General features: G+C 43.6%; 2 protein-coding genes across 2 annotated transcripts; one reads left to right on the top strand and one right to left on the bottom strand.

The window, feature by feature from the left end:
• Window positions 1–848: 848 nt before the first annotated feature.
• LOC116084422 (mast cell protease 1-like) lies at window positions 849–3820 on the bottom strand. The gene is made up of 5 exons (XM_031361414.1): window positions 3749–3820; window positions 3093–3243; window positions 2432–2567; window positions 1586–1840; window positions 849–1180 (listed from the first exon to the last, which is right to left on the bottom strand). Exons 1-5 carry the CDS (start codon window positions 3801–3803, stop codon window positions 1037–1039), a joined length of 741 nt encoding a protein of 246 aa, XP_031217274.1. The 5' UTR covers window positions 3804–3820; the 3' UTR covers window positions 849–1036.
• Window positions 3821–15220: 11400 nt separating this feature from the next.
• On the top strand, window positions 15221–17561 carry LOC116084762 (mast cell protease 1-like). The gene is made up of 5 exons (XM_031361940.1): window positions 15221–15275; window positions 15777–15927; window positions 16439–16574; window positions 16757–17011; window positions 17418–17561. The coding sequence occupies exons 1-5, from the start codon at window positions 15221–15223 to the stop codon at window positions 17559–17561; spliced, it is 741 nt and encodes a 246-aa protein (XP_031217800.1).
• Window positions 17562–26894: the final 9333 nt, after the last annotated feature.

Genomic DNA, 26894 nt, shown 5'->3' with positions numbered 1-26894 from the left:
GAGGGGCTGAGGGGCTGAGGTCCTGGTCTAGAGTAGCAATATTCATGGAGTCGTCAGAGGACTACACTCATCATATTAGACCTCCTTGGGTCCTAGCAGACCTCATTTGTGGTCTCTTGTATTTCAGACTCCACAGTGCCCTGCAGCTAATGTGTCCTTTCCCTTGACTAAAGACAATGGAGGCTTTGGCTTGTAAGAGGAGAGCAGGCCACTTAGAAGTTCACCTAACCCTGACATTCATCTGAAAGGCATTTGGGTGGCAAAGAAGCAGGCCTAGAGCCACCATGAGAAGAACTACTTCACACTAAGTACTGGAGGGTCTCTTCCCCACGATGTCTGCCCTGTGCTTGGTTCCAGAAAGTGCTGATGCTCTCCTATGGTGACTGCTGCAGCCACAGTCCTGGTCCAAGCACTTCTGAGGGCAGGCTCTGCTCTAGCTGCAGGTCCATTATTGAGAGCTCAGATGAAGACAGCAGCTTGAGTGTTGAGGGCACAAGCTATCAATAGTCATGTTTAACATAGACATGGAATTTCCTATGATGTGTGGAAACACACAGTGGCTAAGGCATGGGGCCTGTGGGGAGAAGAGCTGAGAGACATGGAGGGAGAAGATGAGAAGACAGGACAGTGGAGGGTAGAACAGGACAGTGCATGCTACTCTGGATATGAAGTCTTACCGTACCCACCCATGCATATTAGATAATATTGAATCATCCACAGTGTCACACACCTGTGCCAGGACGTCAGTACTCAAGATTGTTAACATGGCAAGAGAATAGCTGAAATCAGTTCTTCATTGTGCTTAGAGAGGGGTTGTGTGTTTTGAGAACTGCATGGAGTCACACAGGTGCAAGAGGTTATGCCTTTATTGAGGTGTATTACAGGGAACAATCCATCACCACAGACTTGTGTATTTTTGAGATTGTCTTGTTGGGGACAGGCTGGGGACAGGCTGGGGGCAGGTTGTGTTGAACACAAGGGGCACCAGATGAGCTCAGGCTTGGAGACTCTGATGCATGCAGGTCAGACTTTTCAGCTACTTGCCATTTATGACTGTATTAATCCAGGGCACTTTTGGGGAGATTCGGGTAAAGACTGCAGGGGGCAATCCATTTAACTGCCCATAAGATACAATACCATGGGCCACACCATCACACACTAGAGGTCCCCCAGAGTCTGCCTGTAGGTGAGAAAAATCAGACTATGAGCAAAGAGTGCTTTACCCAACTTCAAATGCCATACCATAGCAAATCCCAGATTGAAGAAAGAAGTCCCGGCTCACTATTATGCATAAGATAGGGATTTAATGATTGACTTTCCCCCACCCCGATCTGGCCCTACGCCATTGCTAACATGTCACCCTTTACTCCTTTCTTTTCTCATATCTAGCCTCATGGGAAGGTTACTGGAAGGGCTTGGGCACAGGGAGATGAGACAGAAGGGAGATTTCACTTCTCTCCTTCTAGTCTCATGGCTAGAAGCCTAAGAACACAGGCAGTAGTCACTGCCATGGAGAGCTATTTGGCACACTTTCTACTCTAAAGATATTGCCTGAAGTGGAGAGGAAAAACAGGTGTGTACTCACCTTGTATACTGACTTTAATGTTGTGGGACTGCCCACGCAGACCTGGACATTATTGTAAAAAGGCTTATGCATTTTACAGGTCTCTTCATCCATGACTCTCAGTTCAGCTTCTCTCAGGGTATGTGATGTAGGTGCATTCACTCCAGTTCGCCCCCATCCAGCTGCCCAGCACATCTTCCCAGGTCTGATAAAGTAAAGGGGACTAGGCAGCAAAATTTTACTCACAGCATAATTCAACACTGCTTTCCTTTGAAGCTGTTGGGAAAAGGAGAGAAGAGATGTCAAAGCAGTGAAGGATGCTTGGACATGGATCCTTTCCACTTGGAAATTTAGGAGTGAGTTTTGAGGAAATGATTTGGACAGGAAAGTATTTGAAGGCCTGTGCCAGAAGAGAGTTAAGGATGGGAGACTACTGTCTGGTTTTGTGTGTCAACTTGACACAAGCTGGAGTTATCACAGAGAAAGGAGTTTCAGTTGAGGAAATGCTCCCATGAGATCCAGCTGTAAGGCATTTTCTCAATTTGTGATCAAGGGTGGGAGGGCCCAGCCCATGGTGGGTAGTGCCATCCCTGGGTTGGTAGTTCTAGGTTCTATAAGAAATCGAATCGAGCAAGGCAGGGGAAACAAGCCAGGAAGAAACATCCCTTCATGGACTCTGCATCAGCTCCTGCTTCCTGACCTGCTTGAGTTCCAGCCCTGACATTCTTTAGTGATGAACAGCCATGAGGAAATGTAAGCTGAATAAACCCTTTCCTCCCCAACTTGCTTCTTGGTCATGATGTTTGTGCAGGAATAGGAACCCTGACTAAGACAGAGACTTAAGCAGGGCAAGAAAAACAACAGCACCTTCAGTAACATGATGTCATTTAGAAGGGAATTGAGATTGAAATTTGGGTGCATGATTTGTTTTTCAACTTTTATCTTCTGCTGTGTGAATTCTCTCTTGCTCACATCATGAGCTCCAAGGGTGACAGTGATTTCTCTGTTGAAAAATAAAAGAAGCAGTGAAAAGAGCTGCTCTTAGGAAGATTCCTTCTAACGAGAAGGGCACCAAGGTCCATCTTCTCTATTCTAGTGCTGAGAGGAAAGAGACTTGAGATGGAGCTCCCAGGACCACAGCCCTCCCAGAAGGACAGGACTCAGGGAAACACAGGACTGGGAACTCTCCCCACCCCTGCCTTCCAGTGAATGAATTGAACCCATGGTTTTAAACATGGCAAATGGGCACTCTACATGGAGTTACACCCCAGCCCATGTCTGAGCTCTCGTGACACCAGGACAAGCCAGAGCTGTAGTTTTCATCCTGACTAGAGACCTACTTAAACCCCTGACCTCTGAAAAAGGGGACCACACATGAGATTGTCCAGTGAGTGGCCTGGTGCTCCTTTTTCCTCTCTGTGTAAGGAGAGCCCATCTGGAGATGAGCAGCGCTCAGAGCCTTCCTCTCACCTCTGTTGCTCTGTGACCCTGGCTCCTACATTTCCTTACAGGAAGAGAAGCCTCTTACCTTCCTCCGCAGTGTGCAGCAGTCATCACAAATTGGGGGTGTATGAGAAACCCACCACAGTTGGTCTTGTACCCATTATTATGGCTGATCTCCAGATAGGCCATATAAGGGCGAGAATGTGGTCTAGACTCAATCCCACCAATAATCCTCTCTGGAACAAAGAACCCCCAGACCCAGTCACAAACTTGTAGAACACACCAACACAACACTGTCAGGGAAAGATAGGGAAAGGGTGAGCAACTTCTCCAACCCCTCCTTATCTCACATGGGGCTCAGGCCCCTCCACACGTCCTGTGGTCTTTTCTCTCCTGTTGATCTTTCCTCCCCAGTCCTCCTTGTCCACCATCTTCTTTCATTCAGAACACAATGGTCATTCATATTTCTGGGTTTCCACTTCACTAAATATTTCTCCACACCCTCATCCCGTCTTCCTCAACACTAAGGGAAGGCCACAGAAGAGCTGGGTACCAGAACAGAGAGTGATTTGATGAAATGTGAAGAGGAATTAGTTTTTCATTCTTCCTTGACCTGTAGATTTTCCCTGGACTATGTTAGTTTATGATCCTGCATCATGTTAGGGTCTCTGTTACCAAAGGTCAGAGATTAAGGTCATTTGCTGAAAACTCAGAAATTAGGGAGATGAAGAGAAAACTCACCTGCTCCAGCTCCAGCAGGCAAGAGAAGTGCTACCAGGAATAGTAGGGCAGGCATTTTGCCAGTGTTGCAGCCTCGGGTGGCCTTCTGGTGTGTTCCTATTCTGGTTCCTGCTTTTATAGCTCTAGCGTGGGAGCAAGGAAGGGCTAGAAACCACAGGTCTGGCTTGGACAAGCTTTATTTCCTTATCAGAAAGTCTCATGACTCTGCTCTCTGGTGGTTTTGAATCTGTGGCCAAAATTTGAGACTCCTGGATCCCATGATGAGGTGGCGACTGTGCCCTTCAAAGTGGCTCCCAGGAGGAAAGACAGCAACACCAAGGGAGGGGGACCTTGATCAGGGATCATGGAACTGTTCTTGTAAGCATCCAGGTGTTGTTGTCAGCTTTGAGACTTATGCTGCATATGTGTAAAGTCTCACCTCTGTCACTGTAGTACAAACCCAGGCATCTGTAGTGTATGGATATATGGGTGAGAGGGAGTGCATTTTATTTACAAAAACTGGTTGTGGGCTGGTTGAGCCTTAAAGCCATTGTTTGTGTTGAACAATGAGGGCATCATGTCTTTATTTAAATAATTAAGAGATGATAGAATGTGGCTGTGAGAGATGAAAGAGCTGGATGAGTGTGTTGAATACAAAGCATGTAGGGCGTGACCAAGACTGTAACCTAGTCAGTGGGTCTCAAGCTTCCTAACGGTGTGAGCCTTTAAAACAGTCCCTCATGCTGTGGTGACCCCAGCCACAAAATTCTTCTATTGATAGTTTATAAATATAGTTTTGCTACAGTTTTATGAATTCTAATGTAAAATATGTAATGTGCAGGATATCTGATATTTGACCCCTCTGACACAGGTTGAGAAGAGATGCTGTAAGTGAATGTCCTGATTTAATCATAGGAACAGATTCTTTTACAGACATTGTAATACACATTTAGAGAGAGCTCAATGGACTTTCAGGATATCACAGAATAAAAGGTCTTGGGCATCTGCAATGCAAAGTCAAGGCTTTGGGAGACCAAGTTGTCATAGTGTACAGAGAGAGGTTGGCTCATTGGGTCTAAGTACTGCATAACATGGTTAGGACATTAGTTTTGGTTCAAAATAAGAATGAAAAATTTTAACAGATAAAAATATTTATTGCGATGAATTTGAGAGAAAAATATATCATTCAGCAAGATTAATGTAGTAACTCAAACAAGCACTTGTTCAGACTCAAAGACTATGCATTTCAATGAACGATATAATTGGACTTGATGTTCTAGAATCATGGAGATTGACAGAAAAAGTCTATATTTGTTAAAAAGAACTATGAAGCCTCAGCTAGTTCCCAGGTTTGGACCAGACACTCAGACCTCTTTGCGTGACAGAGACTGGGTGCCCTTGAGGACAGTTCTGGCCCCAGCTCTATCCTTCTGTATTTCCTTTCTTTGCTACCTCAGAGCTACAAGGGGATGTCTGAGCACAACGAGAAGAATTATTGAAAAATAAATTAATGATTTTTCATTACTGGGCATTGGATCTGACATGATAATATTTTGTAAAGGCCCCAAATTCTTCTGTGCAGCTCTAGTTAGAGGACAGGTGTTGGGAGCTGACCTCTAGCAGAAAGCGGCTCTCATATCTGCAGCCATCTCTGGCTTTTTACTTACAGGTGGTACTTTTCCACTCTAATGAGAGACTTGATCAGACAGACTGTCTTGTGTCTATTCTTTGCATCTCTTGCCCCTCTGTCCCCACTCTCTCCCTTGTAGACCCTGTTGACTGACCCACGGACAATATCAGATGGCTTTGAGATTGTTTACACACAGGGTCCCAAATGCACATTCTCATTTTTCACATATATGAAGAGGTAGGAGGACATAGTTACTAATTGGCATGATCCCCATATTGGTTGTCTGACTCAGGAAGTGACAACTATAATACGAACTAGTGGAAAATTTCACAACTGTCTCTTTGTACAAAAAGTTAACCAGGGCCTTGGTATACATAGAGTTCTCTTAGAGTCGGTGCAAATAAAACATTATTGAATGATACAGATGAGGTGACTCCTACTACATCTCCATTCAGGATATCTATTTGCATCTTGGAGAACTACAGTGAAATATTGTAAACTTAACTGGGTGGTGACTCCAGCCAAAGTTGCTCTTGGTGTAGCTTATTGTTGCTGCAAATGGCACATGCCTGGCAGCTAGTAATCTGGGGAACACCTTAAATGCATCATTAGAGACAGAAGCATCTATTACAGGGACCTCAATCATGTCACACTGACATGACATGTATCATGCTCATTGGGCTTGGAGTGCAATAGGTAGCACCAACTGTAGACACCTTGGGAAGACACACTTTGCTCTCAAAGTAGGAAAAAATCTAAGAGCATTGACTTTAGACAAGAATCCATGGTCACTGATCTTTCATATATCCAGTTTTCTCTTCCTAATTCAAGTTGTTGCATCTGGCTTAACCATTTATAAGGAAGAAGAATAATCTTCCCTGGATATTTATAAGGAAAGTTTGCTGAGAAAAAAAAAAAAGAGGATTACACAGGATGGCTCCCTAAGTAGCATCCAACTTGAGTGTGGATATTTGGAATAAGATAATCCTAGTTGATGGCATCATGGAAGACAGTGATGTACAGAAGTTCAAACCCAAAATAAAACACCTTCAAACTTGTAGGAAAAGATCACCTAATCTATAACCATAGTAACAAGTCCAAACCAAAATTATATTTATTGACTCCCTGTTTCTTTTGGATGATTGTAGACATCTGTGCAATTATAAAAAATAACAAGAAACATCTCCACCTTCATCTTGTCAGGAGACAATTTTTAAGGTTAAAATGTTTGTTTTTAGAATTTTTATGCAGTAGTATTATATTTAAAGCACTATCATGCCTCCCTATCCCCCTCAAACTCCTTTCATGCTGTATTTTACATTGCCTTGTGAGGAAGACCATATAGTGGTGGAATGAATAGAGCCCTTCTGCTCCAAGTCCATTGCATTGGGTCCTAGTTTGTTGGGACACAGCAGTGATCTACACCTATAGTCTTTTGGGAATCTTGCTCTTCAAAGGGAAACTAAACACCCATAATAACTGGAAAACTTGCCTCAATTCCTAGAGACACTGAAACTGCTGGGGAAGGAAGGGAGAAAGCAGGCAGTGGATTGGGAGGAGGAGACTAGGATGAACTTGGTGAGTATGGAATTGGTTGCTTCGTAGGTAGGCACATTTTATAGGTTTTCTACATTGTTTATATTTTTGTGACAAGAAGTGAGCATTTAAAGTTAGACTGTTGTGTGGTACTTGGTGAGATTTTACCCCATTAGGATGGAATCCCAAGGTGGCCTTCAACTGGGAATCTTGGGGTATCTCAAAGGATGAAGCCCTGGCTTAGAATCTGGGAACGAGGGCAAGGTTTCTTACTAGATCCAAGTCTAGTCTGGGCCCATAGCAATCCTGTGGAGTGGTGGATCTGGGATTAGAAGAGTTATGACATTATACCAGAGGCAGGCTGGGATCATGATGGGTTAAGAAAATTCACGCAAGTAGAGGAGCAATGTGATATGAAATTGGAAGTGGACTGGGCTTAGATTTCTGGGGAGAAATACAGGGTTCAGGGTAGCACTGTGGTAAGGAACCAGAAGTCAGCCACAGCAAGCAAAGATCTTGCCTGTGTGGGAGAACTCACTAGATCTTGAGGAACCATGTTAAGCGTATCTTAATTAATCCCTTCCCAACAATGATTAACTATTAAGGGTTGCCTACTGTGCCTGAGATGTGAAAGGTAACATCCAAAGAGCTATTGGCAGTAGGGGGTTTCTGGGAGAGACATAATCACTGGTGGCCACTGGGATGTTTCCCATCCTGTACTGCATTGGTTCTCAACCTGGGGATCCTGATCCCTCTAGGGATAAAAATGGCTTTTTCACAAGTTCACACATCAGAATCCTGCTTATCATATATTTATGTTATGATTTGTAAGTATAGGAAAACTACAGTTATGGAGTAGGAATGAAATAATTTTATGGCTTGTGCTCACCACAACATAAGTATTGCAGCATAAAGGATTACATTAGGAAGGTTGAGAACCCCTCCTCTAGTGGATGGAGACACGTGCATATATTTATGGGAAGCACTAATTAGACTTTTAGGTTATAATAAGAAATCCCTTCTGGCTTTAAATGTCTCCATCAAGCTATTAGCTATTAGTTTGATGATGTCTTTGCCCATATTGTGACTGGGCCTATCTCTCTTGAAGCTTTCTGTATGCTTTCTTTAGCCTTTTTAGTTTTAGAGTTTTGACCATAACATGTTGTACAAATTTTCTCTTCTTTAGTATTCCTCTAGCCTGTGTACTTGGATGAATAGCTCTTTTTTTGTGTGTTTGGGAATTTTTCTTCTGAGTTTATTGAGAACGCCATGACTTTGGCCTAGAGTTCTTCTCTGTCTTCTATGTCATGAAGTTGGGAAGGGCTTTGTCAAGGAGTACATGGAGGAAGTTAGATGGGGGGAGCAGGGAATATATATAATCTTATTGTATACAAAATAACTTCTCAATGAAAATCACAAAGGTAAAGGAAAACTAAAAATAAAGAAAAAGCCAGGCAGTGGTGGTATGTGCCTTTAATCCCAGCACTTGAGAGGCAATAGCAGGTGGATTTCTGAAGTTGAAGCCAGCCTGGTCTACAGACTTGAGTTCCAGGACAGCTGGAAGTATACAGAAAAAAAAAAACAGTCTTGAAAAACCCAAAAACAAAAAACAAAAAACAAAAACAAACAAAAAAAAACAAAGAAAGAATGAAAGAAATAAAGAAAGTTAGAGAGAGAAAGAAAGAAGGAAGGAAAGAAAGAAAGAAAAAACGAAAGATTAAAACATGCTACAGGGAAAAATATCTCACAAGAGAATAAACATAAAGGGCTAGGAAGAAACACTTTAAAAGTCTTCAGCATCCTTGACCACAAGGGAAATCCAGACTAAAAGCACTTTACTACAATACAGTGGCCATCTTCGAAAATGGCAACAACAAATGCTAGTGGTGGATTTATGGAAAGGGGAACGAGTTACATTCTTCTTTGGAATGTAAACTAGGTGCAGTTATATTGGAAATCAGTCCAGAGATTTCTCAAAAAACACGACCACCAATTACAATAAAAACACGCCATCCCCCCCCAAAAAAAAATACCTACTACAGTCCCAGCTCAGTGACTCCTGAGCACTCATCCAAAGGACTCTGTTATCTCTGACATGGATATCTGCACATCCATGCTCACTGCTGCCATGTTCACAGTAACTAAGAAAGGGAAGCAGCCTGGCTGCCCATCAACTGATGGACAGATAATAAAGACGTGCTACATATAAGAAATGCATACATATAAATAATATGTCCTACATATAAGAAATGCATACATATAAATTATATGTCCTATATATAAGAAATAAATACATATAAATTATATGTGCTACATATAAGAAATGCATACATATAAATTATACGTCCTACATATAAGAAATGTGTACATATAAATTACATGTGCTACATATAAGAAATGTATACATATAAATTATATGTACTATATATAAAAAAAGGAAAACTTCAGGAAAATGCATGGAATGGAAATTTATTTTTTCTAAGTGAGATAACCAAGAACTCCAAGCACAAAACCTGCATGTTCTCTCTCATATGAGGATCCTAGCTATGTGAATGTATGGTTTTGTGTGTCTAACTTGGAGTAACTGTGGAAGTCTGGAAAAAAACAGAAAGACAGCAGAAATTACCTTCAAGAAGGAGGAATAGTAAAACATAGGTAGTAAAGAAAGAAAATACAGAAGTAGAAAGATTTAGGCAGTAAGAGAGGCAAAGGGCTGAAAGCTGAGAGTGCAGGGTGTAGGGAAGAACTAACCAATATAAAAAAGTATAAAGGAACCATATGAAAAGCCAGATGTGCCCACATGTGCAATATCAGCTTCTCTATTTTGATGGTAACCAACTGCCCTGTAATCAGATTCAAGACCCACACCATAGGGGTGGAGGGGACTAGTGTCTGGTTCTGTAAGCCTGGCTAATAACATACAAGGAAGAAAGAGACCTATGTAGCAGCAAACTGCCTTCCAAAGACCCATGCTTTCCCCATAGACAAAAGTGGATCCCAGTCTTTCTCAGAGACGCCTTTCCTTCTGATGAATAGTGGGGTGAATGCACAGAAGCACGGGGCTCAAGATGCACAAATAAGTGGTGGTTGTGGGTCCAACCCTAAACAAGTCACTTAGTTCACCTCTTCTAAGGCTCAGGGAACACTAAGGTGAGAGCATGAGAAGTATGCAAGAGCTGGAAGACAGGGGGAAGGGCTGCAAAACTCCATTTTCTAGACTGGATCCAGAGCACACCAACTGTAGTTCCCAGCACTGGACCCACGTAAGACTAGCCCAATCAACAATCAGTCAAGGAAGGAGAAGGGGCTTTCGGGGTGGCACTCTTTAGCTTTTGAAATATTGGCTATTGATAGTTTCTGGGAGGGGAGGAGGAAATCACTGTCTTTAGTTGAGTATCCACTGCTCACCAACCAGGGTCCAATGGATAGATCCAAACTCAGGCAGATTGCCATTGCTAACCTTAGTGTACTACAAAACTAAGCACATAGACATGAACATGAGAGAGATACTCGTGAGGAGAGCCTAGGGTGTCCAGGAATGTTAGGGAGGTGGGAGGGGCTGAGAATGTCCTCTATGCATAGAGTACATATGAAAGATTGTGTGTGTGTGTGTGTGTGTGTGTGTGTGTGTGTGTGTTTTAAAAGTATCAGGCTGCCCCCATGACTAGGTGCATAAGGTGACTCTGACAGTAGTTATTAAGTGGATTGTTCATGACTCTGGGCTCACACCAGGGCTCTGAGCCAAGATACACTATATGAGAGGTGCTGTCCTGACCCTGCTGCAGAGGAAGTGAGTCTACATACTGGTCTGGGCATTCAATATTTTGCTCTCTTTCTGAAGTTTCTGATCTGGATGCTGGGGCTGTCCTGTGTCATCTCTTGAGTCCCTCTGGGCAAGGTGAAGAGAGGTGGCTGCCGTTCTAAGAGGAGATGACAGCTTGGTAGAAAGGCCTTGCTGGAGCAGGACCAGGGGACCTAGGGGGATTCTCAGAGAACAGTGGACTTCCCAGGAGAGAGTGGGAGGTAACGGCTTTCGATATTTCTCACCCTTGGTAGTCTGTTAAATGTGAAGAAGAATTAGAAAGAAAGAAGGCACCCTTCTCAGACAAAGGCAGAACTTTCCAGGACTGACAGTATTGAATTTTATATGTGCTGTTAGGATAGGGTCAGTGCACAGGTATGATGCTCAAGCTTTATAAGAGTATCTGAAGAAACAATGAAATGAAGAGAGACTGAAGAAGAGGCTTGTGTATATAAAATGTTTTTAGCTTTGCACTCATGGAAGAGAGCAACACCATTCCTTTCCTGCAGACAGACTTCTTTATTAAGACTCAGATAACCATACCGAGGATTCTGGACACTGACCCAGAGACAGCTTTGGCATTTAAGGGTAGTTGCAGGAGTTTGATTGTTTTCTGAATCCAACATATAAAGCTGGAGATTCTGGTGAATACTCGAGGAAGAGTCCCAGTACACAAATAATAACTGACAATGCCCTGGACCACTCTGTCACACACAGACTTGTCCCCTAGAGTCTCCCTGTGGAGAGAAAAAGGAAAAATCTCAGTAAATACCCTCTTATCACCTCTTTCCAGACCCATTTTTTCTCCCTGTTCTTCTCTGTTCCTACTTAGGCCTGGGTTTTCAGAGGGAAAGCACTAAGTAAGTCAATTGACCTCCTCCAATCCACAAACATAGAGCTGAAGACTCAGTTTATCGCCTATCTCCATGGTCTAATCCATTAGGTTATGAAGATTATACCACTTTGCTTCTCCAGGTCCAAATGAGTGAGGAAAGAGAAAGAGGACAGGAGACAGGGAATCCCAAGTTAATGGAGGGGTCCCATGGAGGAGGTTCCAACCCGAAACATTACCACAGGAGGGAGCACAAAGCACATTCACTGAGGTCAGGGCCTCTGACTCAGTCACTCTGGTTCAGGAGCTGGGGAGCTTCACACAGCAGTAATGGTATGCTAAATGCACTTCATGGAGGCATGGGAAAATGTCTGTTTGTGGTAGTATAGCTCCCCAACAGCCTACCGGATATGAGAAAACCATTAATAGATTGGAGGCTAAGATGTCTGCTGAGGCCTGGGCTGATGCTGAGAACTGATAGACAGTCAGACAGATGGTATTTCAGAAACATAAGAGAAGCATTGCAGACACACATAAGAGAAATTACCCAAACTGTGAAGGCTTCTTAAATACAATCATCATTTCCTAACATAAATGATTCTGAACTATCTCTCAACAATTAGACAAAAGCTTTTGTGCCTGTCGTATGTGAGCAGGGCACATCCCTGCGGTTCCCACTCCTGTCTCTGGATTTTGGGTGCATTGGTAAATGACTGCCATCGTCCACATGGCATTCCTTATGAATATTGAAGATACTCACTGAGCTCATTGTAGTCTCCTCCTCCCAATCCCTGCCTGCTCTCCCACTTCCTTCTCCAGCAGTGTCAGAGCTTCTAAGATGAGACACCTTTCCCTGTTATTATGGGTGAATTGTTTCCTTTTGAAGAGTAAGATTCTCAAGAGGTTAGAGGTGAGGATCACTGCTGTGTCCCAACAAACTAGGACCCCATGCCATGGGCTTAGGGCTGAAGGGCTCCATTCATCCCCCACTGTATGGTCTTCCTCACAAGGCAATGGAAAATACAGCATGAGAGGAGTTTGAGGGGGAAAGGGAGGCATGATGGTGCTATAAATACAGTACTTCTGCATGAAAATTCTAAAAACAAACATTTTAAACTTAAAAATTGTCTCTTGACAAGATGAAGGTGAAGATGTTTCTGGTTATTTTTTTATAATTGCACAGGCATCTACAATCATCCAAAAGAAAAAGGGAGTCAAGAAATATAATTTTGGTTTGGATTTGTTATTGTGGTTATAGATTAGATGGTCTTTTCTTACAAGTTTGAAGGTTTTTATTTTGGGTTTGAACTTCTGTACATCACTGTCTTCCATGATGCCATCAACTAGGATTATCTTGCTCCAAACATCCACACTCAAGTTGGATGCTACTTAGGGAGCCATCCTGTGTGATCCTCTTTTTTTTCCTCAGCAAACTTTCCTTATAAATATCTAGGGAAGATTTTCCTTCTTCCTTAGAGATGGATGAGCCAGATGCAACAACCTGAATTTGGAAGAGAAAACTGGACATATGAAAGATCAGTGACCATGGATACTTCTCTAAAGTCAATGCTCTTAGATTTTTCTTTCTACTTTGAGAGCAAAGTGTGTCTTCCCAAGTTATCCACAGTATATGCTACCTCCTGCATTCCGAGTCCAATAAGCATGATACTATCAGTGTGACATGATTGGGGCCCCTGTAATAGATATTACTGTCCCTAATGATGTTGACGTATTCCTCAGATTGAAAGCTGGAACATATGTCTCATTTGCTGCAACAATAAAACTAAACCAAAGGCAACTTTGGTTGGAGCCACCACCCAGTTAAGTTTACATTAATCCACTGTAGTTCTCCAAGATGCAAATAGATATCCTGATGGGGTATATAGCAGAGCTTACCTTGTCTGCGTCATTCAACAATGCGTTATTTGCACTGACTGTGGAGAACTCCACATATAACAAGGCCACGGTTTACTTTTTGGTAAAAGGAGGCAGATGTGAAGTTTTCCACTAGTTCATATTATAATGTCACTTCCTGAATCAGGCAACCACTATGGGGATGATGCCAACTGTTAACTATGTCTGTCCCACCTCCTCATTCATGAGTTGCAAATGAGAATGTTCATTTGGGACTATGTGTGTAAACCATCTCGAGGCCAGGTGCATCTAACTGGGGAAGCATAGAATTTGGGGTTTTTACAAAGTATTGTCGGGTCAGTTTCAATGCACAGTAATAAAAAATCATTAATTTAGTATTTTCTAATTCATATCACTCTGCTCAGATAGCCACTTGTAGCTCTGAGGAAGCAAGGAAGGAAATACAGAAGGATAGGGTTGGGGTCAGAACGGGCCTCAAGGGCACCCAGTCTCTGTCATCCAAAGAGGTCTGAGTGTCTGGTCCAAGCCTGGGAACGAGCTGAGGCTTCATAGTTCTTTTTAACAAATATAGAATTTTGCTGTCAATCTCCATGATTCTAGAACATCAAGTCCAATTATATGGTTCATTGAAATACATAGTCTTTGAGTCTGAACAAATGCTTGTTTGAGTTACTACATTAATCTTCCTGCATGATATTTTTTCTTTGAAATTCATCACAATAAATAGTTTTCATTTGTAAAAAAAAAAAAAAAAAAAAAAAAGTTTTCATTCTTATTTTGAACCGAAAATAATGTACAAACCCATCATCTTCATTGTCCTTGATCTTGAGTACTTAGACCCAATGAGACAACCTCTCTCTGTACACTATTACAACTTGGTCTCCCAAAGCCTTGACTTGCATTGCAGATACCCAAGACCTTTTATGCTCTGATATCCTGAAAGTCTGCTGAGTTCTCCCTAAATGTGTATTACAATGTCTGTAGAAGAGACTGTTACTATGATTAAATCAGGACATTCACTTACAACATCTCTTCTCAACATGCATCAGAGGGGTCAAATATCAGATATCCTGCGCATTACATATTTTACATTAGAATCCATAAAACTGTAGCAAAACTATACTTATAAAGTGGCAATAGAAGAATTTTGTGGCTGGAGTCACCACAGCATGTTTTAAAGGGTCACACCATTAGGAAGCTTGAGACCCACTGACTTAATTACTATCTTGGTCATGCTTTGTATTCAACGCACTCATCCAGCTCTTTCATCTCTCCCAGCACACTCAATAATCTCCTACTTATTTTAATAAAGGCATGATGCCCTCACATTTGTCAACACAAACAATGTACTTAAGGCTCAACCAGCCTAACACCAGTTTTTGTAAATAAAATGCACTCCCTCTCACCCATATATCCATACACTATAGATGTCTGGGTTTGTGCTACAGCGACAGAGGTGAGACTTTACACATATGCAGCATAAGTCTCAAAGCTGACAACAATACCTGGATGCTTACAAGAACAGTTCCATGATCCCTGATCAAGGTCCCCTTCCCTTTGTGTTGTGTTCAGGCCTCCTAGGATCTGTTTTAAAGGGTGCAATCATGGCCTTATCCTGGGATCCAGGAGTCTCAGAATCTGGCCACAGATTCAACACCACCAGAGAGCAGAGTCATGAGAATTTCTGATAAGGAAAATAAAGCTTGACCAAGCCAAACTTGTGGTTTGAAGTCTTCTTTTCTCCCATTTGGAGCTATAAAAGCAGGAACCAGGACAGGAACACACCCAAAGCCCACTCCAGGCTGCACCACAGGTAAAATGCCTGCCCTACTATTCCTGGTGGCACTTCTCTTTCCTTCTGGAGCTGGAGCAGGTGAGTTTTCTCTTCATCTCCCTAACTTCTGAGTTTTCAGCAACTGACCCTTAATCTCTTACCATTGGTAACAGAGACCCTAACATGATGCAGGATCATAAACTAACATAGTCCAGGGGAAATCAGCAGGTCAAGGAAGAATGAAAAACTAACTCCTCTTCACATTTCAATTGATCATTTCATCAAATCACTCTATGTACTGGTACCCAGCTCTTCTCTGGCCTTCCCTTATTGTTGAAGAAGACAGGGTGAGGGTGTGAGAAATGTTTAATGAAGTGGAAACCCAGAAATATGAATGGCCATTGTGATCTGAATGAAAGATGTTGGCGGAAAGGGAGGACAGTGGAAGAAAGATCAAAGGATGTGTGGAGGGGCATGAACCGAATGAGAGGTGGCATGGGCTTGGAGGAATTGCTCAGCTTTACCCAGTCTTCCCTTGCTAGCACCATGTTGGGGTGTTCTGCAAGTTTGTGACTAGGGATTGGGGGTTCTTTGTTCCAGAGGGGATTATTGGTGGTGTTGAGTCTAAACCACACTCCCGCCCTTACATGGCACATCTGAAGATCATCACTGACAGAGGTTTGAAGAACAGCTGTGGTGGGTTTCTCATAACCCCCCAATTTGTGATGACTGCTGCACACTGTAGAGGAAGGTAAGAGGCTTCTCTTCCTGTGAGGAAATGCAGGAGCCAGGGTCACAGAGCAACAGAGGCGTGAGGAAGGCTCTGAGTGCTGCTCATTTCCAGATGGGCTCTCCTTACACAGAGAGAAAAAGGGGAGCCCAAGGCCACTTACTGGACAATCTCATGTGTGATCTCCATTTTCAGAGGTCAGAGCTTTAAGCAGGGCTCTAGTCAGGAGAAAAACTATGGCTTTTGTCTTGTCCTGGTGTCACGAGAGCTCAGATATGGGCTGGGGTCTAACTCCATGTAGAGTGCCCATTTGCCATGTGCTAAGACATAGGTTCAATCCAAATACTGTCGGCGGGGTATGGGAAGAGTTCTCAGTGTTCCTAAGCCGTGTCCTTCTGGCAAGGCTGTGGTCTTGGGAACTCCATCTCTAGCCTCTCATTCTTCACTGGGCAGAACATTGACCCTGTGCCCTTCTCCTTGGAAGGAGTCTTCCTCCTAAGAGCAGCTCTTTTCACTGCTTCTTTTTCAACAGAGAAATCACTGTCACCCTTGGAGCTCATGATGTGAGCAAGAGAGAATCCACACAACAGAAGATAAAAGTTGAAAAACAAATCCCTCATCCAAAGTTCGATTACAATTCCCCTCTCGATGACATCATGTTGCTGAAGGTGCTGCTATATTTCCTGCCCTGCTTAAGTCTTCCACCCTTAACTCTTCCTGGCTCAGGGCTTCAAATTCTTTCCTGTCCAAATCATTTCCTCCGAACCCACTACAGAGTTTCCAATGGGAACGCACCCATGTCCTAGCATCCTTCTCTGCTTTGACATCTCTTCTCTCCTTCTCCCAACAGCTTCAAAACAAAGCAAAGTTGACTCCTGCTGTGGATGTAATTTCTCTGTCTAGTTACTCAGACTTTATCAGACTTGGGAAGATGTGCTTGGCAGCTGGATGGGGGCGAACTGGAGTGAATAAACCTACATCAGAAACCCTGAAAGAGGTAGAACTGAGAATCATGGATAAGGAGGCCTGTAAAGACTATTTGAATTTCGACAATAATGTCCAGGTCTGCGTGGGAAGTCCCACAACATTAAAGTCATTATACAAGGTGAGTACACACCTCCTTTTCCTCTCTACTTTAGGCAACAGCATCAGAGTAGAAAGTGTGACAAATAGCTCTCCATGGCAGTGACTACTGCCTGTGTTTTTAGGCTTCTAGCCCTGAGACTAGAAGAAGGGAAGTGAAAACTCCCTTCTGTCTCATCTCCCTGTGCCCAAGCCCTTCCAGTAACCTTCCCATGAGGCTAGATATGAGACAGGAAGGGAGTAAAGGGAGACATGTAAGCAATGGGGTAAGGCCAGATCGGGGTAGGTGGAAGTCAATCATTAAATCCCTGTCTTATGCATAATCGTGATCTGGGACTTCTTTCTTCAATCTGGGATTAGCTATGGTGTGGCATTTGAAGTTGGGGGAAAGCAATCTTTGCACATAGTCTGATTTTTCTCACCTACAGGCAGACTCTGGGGGACCTCTAGTGTGTGATGGTGTGGCCCATGGTATTGTATCTTATGGGCAGTTAAATGGAAAGCCCCCTGCAGTCTTTACCCGAATCTCCCCAAAAGTGCCCTGGATTAATACAGTCATAAATGGCAAGTAGCTGAAAAGTCTGACCTGCATGCATCAGAGTCTCCAAGCCTAAGCTCATCTAGTACCTCTTGAGTTCAACACAGCCTGGCCCCAGACTGCCCCCTGGCTGTCCCGATCCTCTCCTAGCCTCTCCTAAGCCTGTCCCCCGTCTGTCCCTAAGCCAATCTCAAAGATACACAAGTCTGTGGTGATGGATTGTTCCCTGTAATGCACCTCAATAAAGGCATAAGCTCTTGCACTTGAATGACTCCATGCAGTGCTCATAACACTCAGCCTTTCATTAAGCACAATGAAGAAATTATTTGAGCTACAAGACTGCCGTGTTAACAATCTTGACTACTGACTTCCTGGCACAGCTGTGACACTGTGGATGATTCAATATTATCTAACATGCATGGTCACAGTAAGTTTTCATATCCAGAGTAGTGTGCACTGTTCTGTTCTTCTCCACCACTGTCCTTTCTTCTCCCTCCACATCTCTCAGCTCTTCTCCCCACAGACCCCATGCCTTAGCCACTGTGTGTTTCCACACATCATAGTAAATTCCACGTCTATGTTAAACATGACTGTTGACAGCTTGTGTCCTCAACACTCAAGCTGCCGTCTTCATCTGAGCTCTCAATAATGGACCTGCAGCTAGAGCAGAGCCTGCCCTCAGAAGTGCTTGGACCAGGACTGTGGCTGCAGCAGTCACCACAGGAGAGCATCAGCACTTTCTGGAACCAAGCACAGGGCAGACATCGTGGGGAAGAGACCCTCCAGTACTTAGTGTGACGTAGTTCTTCCCATGGTGGCTCTAGGCCTGCTTCTTTGCCACCCAAATGTAACAGCCTTTCCGAAGAATGTCAGGGTTAGGTGAACTTCTAAGTGGCCTGCTCTCCTCTTATGAGCCAAATCCCCCATTGTCTTTAGTCGAGAGAAAGGAAACATTAGTTGCAGGGCACTGTGGAGTCTGAAATGCAAGAGACCACAAATGAGGTCTGCTAGGACCCAAGGAGGTCTAATATAATGAGTGTTGTCCTCTGACTACTCTACCATGAAAAACTGGTGCCAATAGCTGCTCCAGACCAGCACTTCAGCCCCTCAGCCCCTCAGCCCCTCAGCCCCTCAGCCCCTCAGCCCCTCAGCCTTCCTGACAGCCTGGCAGCCTCATGTCTGGGTTTCCAGCTTCAGCACTGTTCAGCACAGATGTAAAGATAGCTATCAAACACACAACTGACTACTGTAAGTTCTGTTCTAACTCTATGGGGGCAGGGAGCACATATGGGATGAGACAACCTAAGAGGATCTCTAAACAATAGAGAATCCATGTTGGATTATTTTTACGTGGCTGTGACCATCCTTTATTTTTTTTTCTAGCTTTTGTTTATTCTTGTATAACTAAATCATAGGGTCTTTTCTGATTTTGACCTTGATTGGTGTGGTTTGGTATCTCACTGGGTGGATCACGCTGACTTCCAACTCATGATCCTTCTGCCTCAGCCTCCCTAGTGCTGGGTCCCCAATCACACTCCATCACCCCCAGCTTACACAAAAGTCTCCAAATGTGAAACACAAAGCAAAAACAATTGCTGTGTCTTTCCTTAGCAAATGTGAATACTCACTGGCCTGAAGCTGAGGGCGCACTGCCCCTTTACTCCACAGTCTAAGAAGGACATGTACATGGGACAGCCTTCCTCCCTGAAGCTGGGCAACTGGAGGTGAGGAGATAGTGTTTCCCCACCACCCCCACAGCCTGGCCCACAGTAATATGGGAGCAGGTGGAGACTCCTGAGAGCTGGGCTAAGGATACAGGATAGATGGCTTCCAGAAAGGTCACCTCTACAGAGCTAACCCAATCACATAGCCCTCTGGTGTCTAAGGAGCAGTTGGTGACCCAAAGGATCCAAAATCAAGACCACAGTGTTTATTCTTGTGCACGGTGGATTGTGAAGAGGAGGAGCAGGCCCAGTGCATTCAGGGAACAAGAGAATAGCCATGGTCTCACAAAGTCAGCAAAGGAAACATGCATATTAGGTTTTTCCCATGGTGGGTACAATAGCAGTGCTGGGCAGCCTAGCTTAATAAGGCCTCTCAGTGCACTGTTAGCAACAGATACACAATGAGCATGTCCAGAGGGAAGATCACCTCAGCCAACAGCAGCTGAAGAAAGCATTCAGGAGGTCAACAGGTGCTCACCCAAGCTTTGCAAAAGTGGAATCAAACCCAGAAGCCTCAGAACATGGGTAAGTCCTTAGACCACAGCAATTGCAATTGAGAGGAATGTGCAGGTCTAAGTGCTAAACAGGGACTGAAGGAGATTTACATTCAGAAAACAAGAAAGCTTGCAATGAGGAGAATCCAGTCTCTGGTGATCCAGGTTATTACTATCCTGCAGCGGGTGTTACCACCTGACACCATCTGTTTTCTATAGGGGCAGGGAGCACATATGGAATTAAACAACCTCTCTCTCTCTCTCTCTCTCTCTCTCTCTCTCTCTCTCTGTGTGTGTGTGTGTGTGTGTGTGTGTGTGTGTGTGTGTGTGTTGTCCTCTACTAGATTCTTCCAAGTAACTATATAGGGCACTTGGTCTAGGTGCCTGAGGGATCGTGGCCTAAAGACTCTTTCCTCTACTTCTTTGATAACCTATAAGTCAAAGGTCCCTACAGATAGCCACTCTGAAAGTGGGCTGTTCAGAGAAGCAGAGAATAACTAACTTGCTGTTCTTTACTGACAAGTTTTCTCCTCTTTCCCTAACTTCCCTCCAGTGGTTAACTAGCATGTTTAATGAGGTAGATTCAGTCTGTCCAATGTCCAAAAATGTCATCAGTCCAAGTCCAAGACATAGAACTAGATAACCAACACCAACAAACACAGAGAAAGACACTCAACACAGAGACAGTTCACCCCTGCCATGGCTGTAGATACATGGTTATAGTTCCCACTGTGTCTTGCCATTTCCAAAAGGGGTGGTGTCCTCTTCACTCCCTCCGGGGGACCTGAAGTGTCCTCTAGATTCCCCATAGTCACAGCATTAAGGTACATCTGCCCACCTGCTGCAATTGACTGCACCAGTCCAGAGGCTATCCTACTGACACCCCTTGTGAGCCAAAAGTGAAAGCAGAAGACAGACAACACTTACTTAGGCATCCCCCATCTACCTAGTCAGTGGTCACCCTGGGGGGGGGGTGTCTCCTTGAATCTTGGACGAAGCTCCCAAATGTAAGACCCAGACCTCGGTGAGTGGTACTTACTTTGAGATGCCATGGAGTGAGACACTGAGATGCAGATGGATGCAAAAGCAAGATGTTTATTTTTGGTGCACCTGGGTCAACCCTCAATCAGTCCCTCTAGGGGAGTGATGGGAAGGCAACCACTGAATTAGTTCCTAAGGAACAAATCCTAAACTTGACAGTACTGTGCACATGTAACCAACCCTAGCACTTGAAAGGAATCAAAGGGAGGGACCTTAGATGAAATGCCCGCCAGTGGGGAGAGAGAACTTGTAGAGTCCACCTCCAGTAGAAAGACAGGACATCAAGTAGAGGGATGGAGTGGCCATTCCACAGTCAAAAACTCTGACCCAGAATTGTTCCTGTCTAAAAGAACCACAGGGGGAAAATGGAGAAGTGACTGAAGGAAAGGAGGTCCAGTGATCAGTCTAAATTGGGATCCATCTCAAGGAGAAGCTCCAAGGGCTGACACTATCACTGATGCTGTGGTGTGCTTACAGACAGGAGCCTAGCATGGCCATCTTCTGAGAGGCCCAACAAGAAGCTGACTCAGACAGACTCAGATACTTGCACTCAACCAATGGACTGGAGTCGGGGACCCCTGTGGTTGAATTAGGGAAAGGCTGGAAGAAGCTGAGGAGGAGGGTCACCCCATAGGAAGACCAGCAGTTTCAAACTAAACTGCAACCACAGAAACAGAGAAAAGAATAAAGCATTTTCAAGTAATCCAGACTGTAACTTGAATTTGTCAAGTCCCCACTTTCCTTTTGTTATTTTCATTTTTGTATGTATGTCTAGATGTGTGCATGAGTGTCTGAGTTTACATGTGAGACTGTACATGGGTGTACATGTATGCACATGTGTGTGTGCAGCTTCTGCAGGTGGAAGTCAGATGTCAACATCAGTATTGTTCCTAAAGGGTTACCCACCTTGAATTTTTTGAGGAAGGGTATCTCACTGGTCTGACACTTGTCAGGTGGACTAGGCTGGCTGGCCTAGTGAGTGAGCCCCAGCAAAAGCACCTGCCACTACACTAGGCCATTGTGTTTGTTTGTTTCCATGAGTTCTAAATATCAAGGTCACATCCTCAGGCTTGCACAGAAAGCATGTTACTAGGCTCCCCAGCACACCCCACCCCAACTCCAGCTTGCTTTTTAAGCCTTGAGCTTATCAGAACTGTACTGGAGTCCTGTACAAATATATGTACAAATAAATGTCCAAATATGGATGCCACCATCCTCTGGTGTTCTTCGAAAAATGCCAAGACCTGGTTCCTGTCTCCTGTAACCCTTCAGATAAGGAGACAATGACATTTCAGCTAGATACCTTATTTCAAATACATATATGCAGTACTAATGTTTAGATTTTATCATGTTGGCCTGGAGAGATAGCTCAGTGGTTAAGGACGCTTGTTGCTCTTGCAGAGGACAGGAGTTCGATTTCAAGCATCAACCTGGTGTCCAGCAACCAGTCGACAGAATTGTCTTCCACACACATAGTCCTCTCTAGCACCATATAAGCAGCATGACCAAGGCATGATGACACATGCCTGTAATCACTGTACTTAGGAGGTGGAGAGAGGAAGATCGAAAATTCAAGGTAATTCTGTGTACAAGAAAATTGTCTCAAAAAACTGACTCAGGTAAAAGTAGTCACATTTGGATTTGTATAATAATAGAAAAGTGACTTTTCTATATTCTGTTGGCCAGAATTAGTAACTTTTTAAAAAGATTTATTTATTTTATGTATATGAGTACACAGTACACTGTAGCTATACAGATAGTTGTGAGCCTTCATCTGGTTGTTGGAAATTGACTTTTTAGGGCCTCTGTTCACTCCACTCACTCCAGTTGACCCAGCTAGCTCCAGCCCAAAGATTTATTTATTATTATATGAAAGTACACTGTAGCTGACTTCAGACATACCAGAAAAGGTTGTCAGATCTACTACAGGTGGTTGTGAGTTACCATGTGGTTGCTGGGATTTGAACTCAGGAACTTCAGAAGACCAGTCAGTGCTCTTATCCGCTGAGCCATCTCACCAGCCCCAGAATTAGTAACTTAACATTCTTGAATTAGTAAAGTTACTTGTAGTGAATTAGATTATAGCATATAATACATAAAATGACCGAAACTATTTAGAAGTTAAATGTCTAAGGAATACCCCAGCCAAGACTCCAATATGCTGCCAAAAGAAAATCTGAATTTACTTAATGAATTTAGCAGTTTTACTACCATATAAAGTGGTGAGTGTGTAAGAGTCACGTGGGACTTTTTGAAAGAGATACAGTATGTGCTGTACTGGTCCCACTTCTTAAATAAAGCAGATAAAGATCTGCCAACAGATATTCTAAAGTAAGAAGATTTTTAAATCTTTTTTTTTTTACTAATTTTTGAAAACTCAGTGCATGTTTTGATCATATCTGCTGTAGTGTATTATGATTAAAAATTTGTTTCATTCTAAGAGACTGGGAGCTTTGCTAGATTTTACGGCCAAGTTAATGATACACCTGGGAGTCACTAATACTTAAGACTGCTGTCCTACTGTGTGCTCACACTGCTGGTTTAGCCTGCCTTTCCCTACTTGCATTGGGTTTCCCATGTGTACTGGCTGGTTTTGTGTGTCAATTTGACACAGGCTGGAGTTATCACAGAGAAAGGAGCTACAGTTGGGGAAGTGCCTCCATGAGATCCAGCTGTGGGGCATTTTCTCAATTAGTGATCAAGTGGGTAGGGCTCCTTGTGGGTGGTGCCATCCCTAGGCTGGTAGTCTTGGGTTCTATAAGAGAACAGGCTGAGCAAGCCAGGGGAATCAATCCAGCAAGGAACATCCCTCCATGGCCTCTGCATCTGCTCCTGCCTCCTGACCTGCTTGAGTTCCAGTCCTGACTTCCTTTGGTGATGAATAGCAATGTGAAGTGTAAGCTGAATAAACCCTTTCCTCCCCAACTTGCTTCTTGGTCATGATGTTTGTGCAGGAATAGAAACCCTGATCAAGACACCAAGTAATCATCTTTCAGAATCTAAGCTGTTATTCCCTGTCCTGAGCCAGACCCATGCATGTGTATCATTTGCTGAAAGCAACAATTATGCAGATTGAAAGGGTTCTTCTAAAGTGAACATCCACCATAAATGGTGAGCACATTTGTGTATATTGGTTGATAAACTGTGATGGTTGTTGTCTGAGTCATTTGGGGTCAGTGATTTAATCCCTTGTACATTTCTGTTAAAGATGTCTGCAAAGTATAGCATTCCCTCCCTGTGTGATGCTTTCTGTGTTGTTCAGTACATGCAGAGCAAAGCCCCTGTGAGGGACAGACACACAGACATACTGTCACAGATACAGACATAAACAGGTTCGTAAGACAGCCTCCACAGGCACAAACCCGACTCATACAACAGACGCAGAAGACAGATCGCAGGGTAGTGTGAAGTAGAGAATTTCAATGGGACTACTTCTTAGTTAAAAGGCCCCTGGAAAATGTTTTTATGTCTTTCCTTAATGCAGCACTGGTACATAATTGGTGATCTGGAGTTAATCACTGTGCTGGCTATTCCTGGTTAGCAACTTGACTACATCTGGGATTCACTTAAACCCAAGAGGCTGGATAGATCTGTGAAGAACTTTTTTCTCAGCTAAATCCTTTGAAATGTGAAGACCAATCTTTAATTCATATCTGTCAAACTGGGAAGATCCATCATTATTCTGAACCGCTCCTTCTGGTGGCAGTCCATTCAGGGGACATGGAAGAAGGAGGTTTCGTCTCTGTTTTTGTTTGTTTATCTTTGCCTATGTTTCTTCTTCTCTCTTCCCCCCTTCTTCTCTCCCTCCTACCCTCCCTCTCCCATCTAGCTTGCTCTCACTCTCTCTGGCAAATAAATCCCTTCACAGACAGTAGACCCCAGGTCTTCAGGAAATTGGCATACACTGAAGAGCAGCTGAGATATCTAGCCACATGGACTAAGTAAATACTGGATTCTTGGATTTTTTGTTAGTAGACAGCCATTAGCTAGATTAGGTAGACCAGAGTCTGTAAGCTGGCCTAATCCATTGATGGATTGAAGTTCTATCAGTTGTGATCCTATAGAGAATCCTGACAAATACAATCATTGATAGTTTAATCTGTATTGACCCTCTCTTCCCCCAGTTCTTCCCAGATCTAACCCTCTTCCATTCTGGCCAGTTTTTGAGGCATTTTTTCCACAAGATAATTTGTGCTGCCCAACCATTCTTAGGTTTGTGGCCTTCCACGGGAGTATGCTCAACTTATCAGGGCCACATACAAAGAGTCTCAAAGAGTGAAGTATTCACTGTATGACTTTCCCTTACAGGTTGTTAGTTATGGGATAAACTGTTTCCCAAGAAAAACATAATTAAAGTAGAACATAACTAAAGACAAGAGGCTAAGAAAGCCCAAGATCTGTTTTACAGCCCTGTTGGAGACCATGGTGAGCATAACTAATAATAATGGTTTAGGGTTTTGTTTGCTTAGTTTTTGTCTTGTTGACACAGGATCTCATGTAGCCCAGGCAGGTCTTGAACTCACTATGCAGCCAAGGATGATCTGGAATTACTGGTCCCCTGCCTCTGTCTCCAAAGTCCTGGAGTTACAAAAGTATGCTACCACATCCCACTTAATAACACTGTGTTTTACAACTAAACTTCACTGAGAGATTTTAGATGTTAACCCGAAAAGTATCTAAGACAATTAGTATATAAATTAGCTTGATGTAGTCATTTCTCCTATACACATGTAACAGAGAAATCATGTTGTATGTTACAATTACATAAATCTTTATTTGTCAAGTTAAAAATGCAATGAAAGGAATCTAATATGAGCAGTCTGGCACCAAGACACCTCATCCACCAACAGCGTCATCTGAGAACTGTTTTGATACAAAGTCATATTCCTTCATTCCTTCCTAAAAATGTTTTGGACCTATTAAAATTGCAAAATAATGGATAAACACATTCCTTTGCATGGTAGAAGAACAGATGGTGTCAGGTAGTAACACCCGCTGCAGGATAGTAACAACCCTGGCTCACCAGAGACTGGATTCTCCTCATTGCAAGCTTTCTTGTTTTCTGAATGTAAATCTCCTTCAGTCACTGTTTAGCACTTAGACCTGCACATTCCTCTCAATTGCAATTGCTGTGGTCTAAGGACTTACCCATGTTCTCTGACTTCTGGGTTTGATTCCACTTATGCAAAGCTTGGGTGAGCACCTGCTGACCTCCCAGATGCTTTCTTCAGCTGCTGTTGGCTGAGGTGATCTTCCCTCTGGACATGCTCATTGTGTATCTATCTGTTGCTAACAGTGCACTGAGATGCCTTATTAAGCTAGGCTGCCCAGCACTGCTATTGCACCCACCATGGGAAAAATCTTCTTATCTGCATGTTTCCTTTGCTGACTTTGTGAGACCATGGCTATTCTCTTGTTCCCAGAATGCACTGGGCCTGCTCCTCCTCTTCACAATCCACCATGCATAAGAATGAACACTGTGTTCTTGATTTTGGATCCTTTGGGTCACCAACTGCTCCTTAGATACCAGAGGCTCGTGTGATGGGGTTAGCTCTGTAGAGGTGACCTTTCTGGAAGCCATCCATCCTGTGGCCACAGTCCAGCTCTCAGGAGTTTCCACCTGCTCTCCTATTACTGTGGGCCAGGCTGCAGGGGGGTCGTGGGGGGAATCACTCTCTCCTCACCTCCAGTTGCCCAGCTTTGGGAAGAAGACTGTCCCAAGTACATGTCCTTCTTAGACTGTAGGGTAAAGAGGCAGTGTGCCCTCAGCTGCAGGTTAGTGAGTATTCACATCTGCTAAGGAAAGACACAGCAATTGTTTTTGCTTTGTGTTTCACATTTGGAGCCCTTTGTGTAAGCTGGGGGTAATGGAATGTGACTGGGGACCCAGTACTAGGGAGGCTGAGGCAGAAGGATCATGAGTTGGAAGTCAGTCTGATCCACATGGTGAGACTGTGCCTAAACCACACCAAGACAAGGCAAAATGAGAAAAGACCCATTTAGTTCCACAGGTATAAACAACAGTTAGAAACCATAAATAGTCACCCATGTAACCATAATCCAACATGGATTCTCTATTGTTTAGAGATCCTTTTAGGTTGTTTCATC

This window comes from Mastomys coucha, unplaced genomic scaffold (genome assembly GCF_008632895.1).
Source record: "Mastomys coucha isolate ucsf_1 unplaced genomic scaffold, UCSF_Mcou_1 pScaffold9, whole genome shotgun sequence".
In the NCBI taxonomy this organism is placed as follows: Eukaryota; Metazoa; Chordata; class Mammalia; order Rodentia; family Muridae; genus Mastomys; species Mastomys coucha.
The sequence above is the reverse complement of the archived record's forward strand: the minus strand, read 5'-3'. Positions and strand labels throughout refer to the sequence as shown.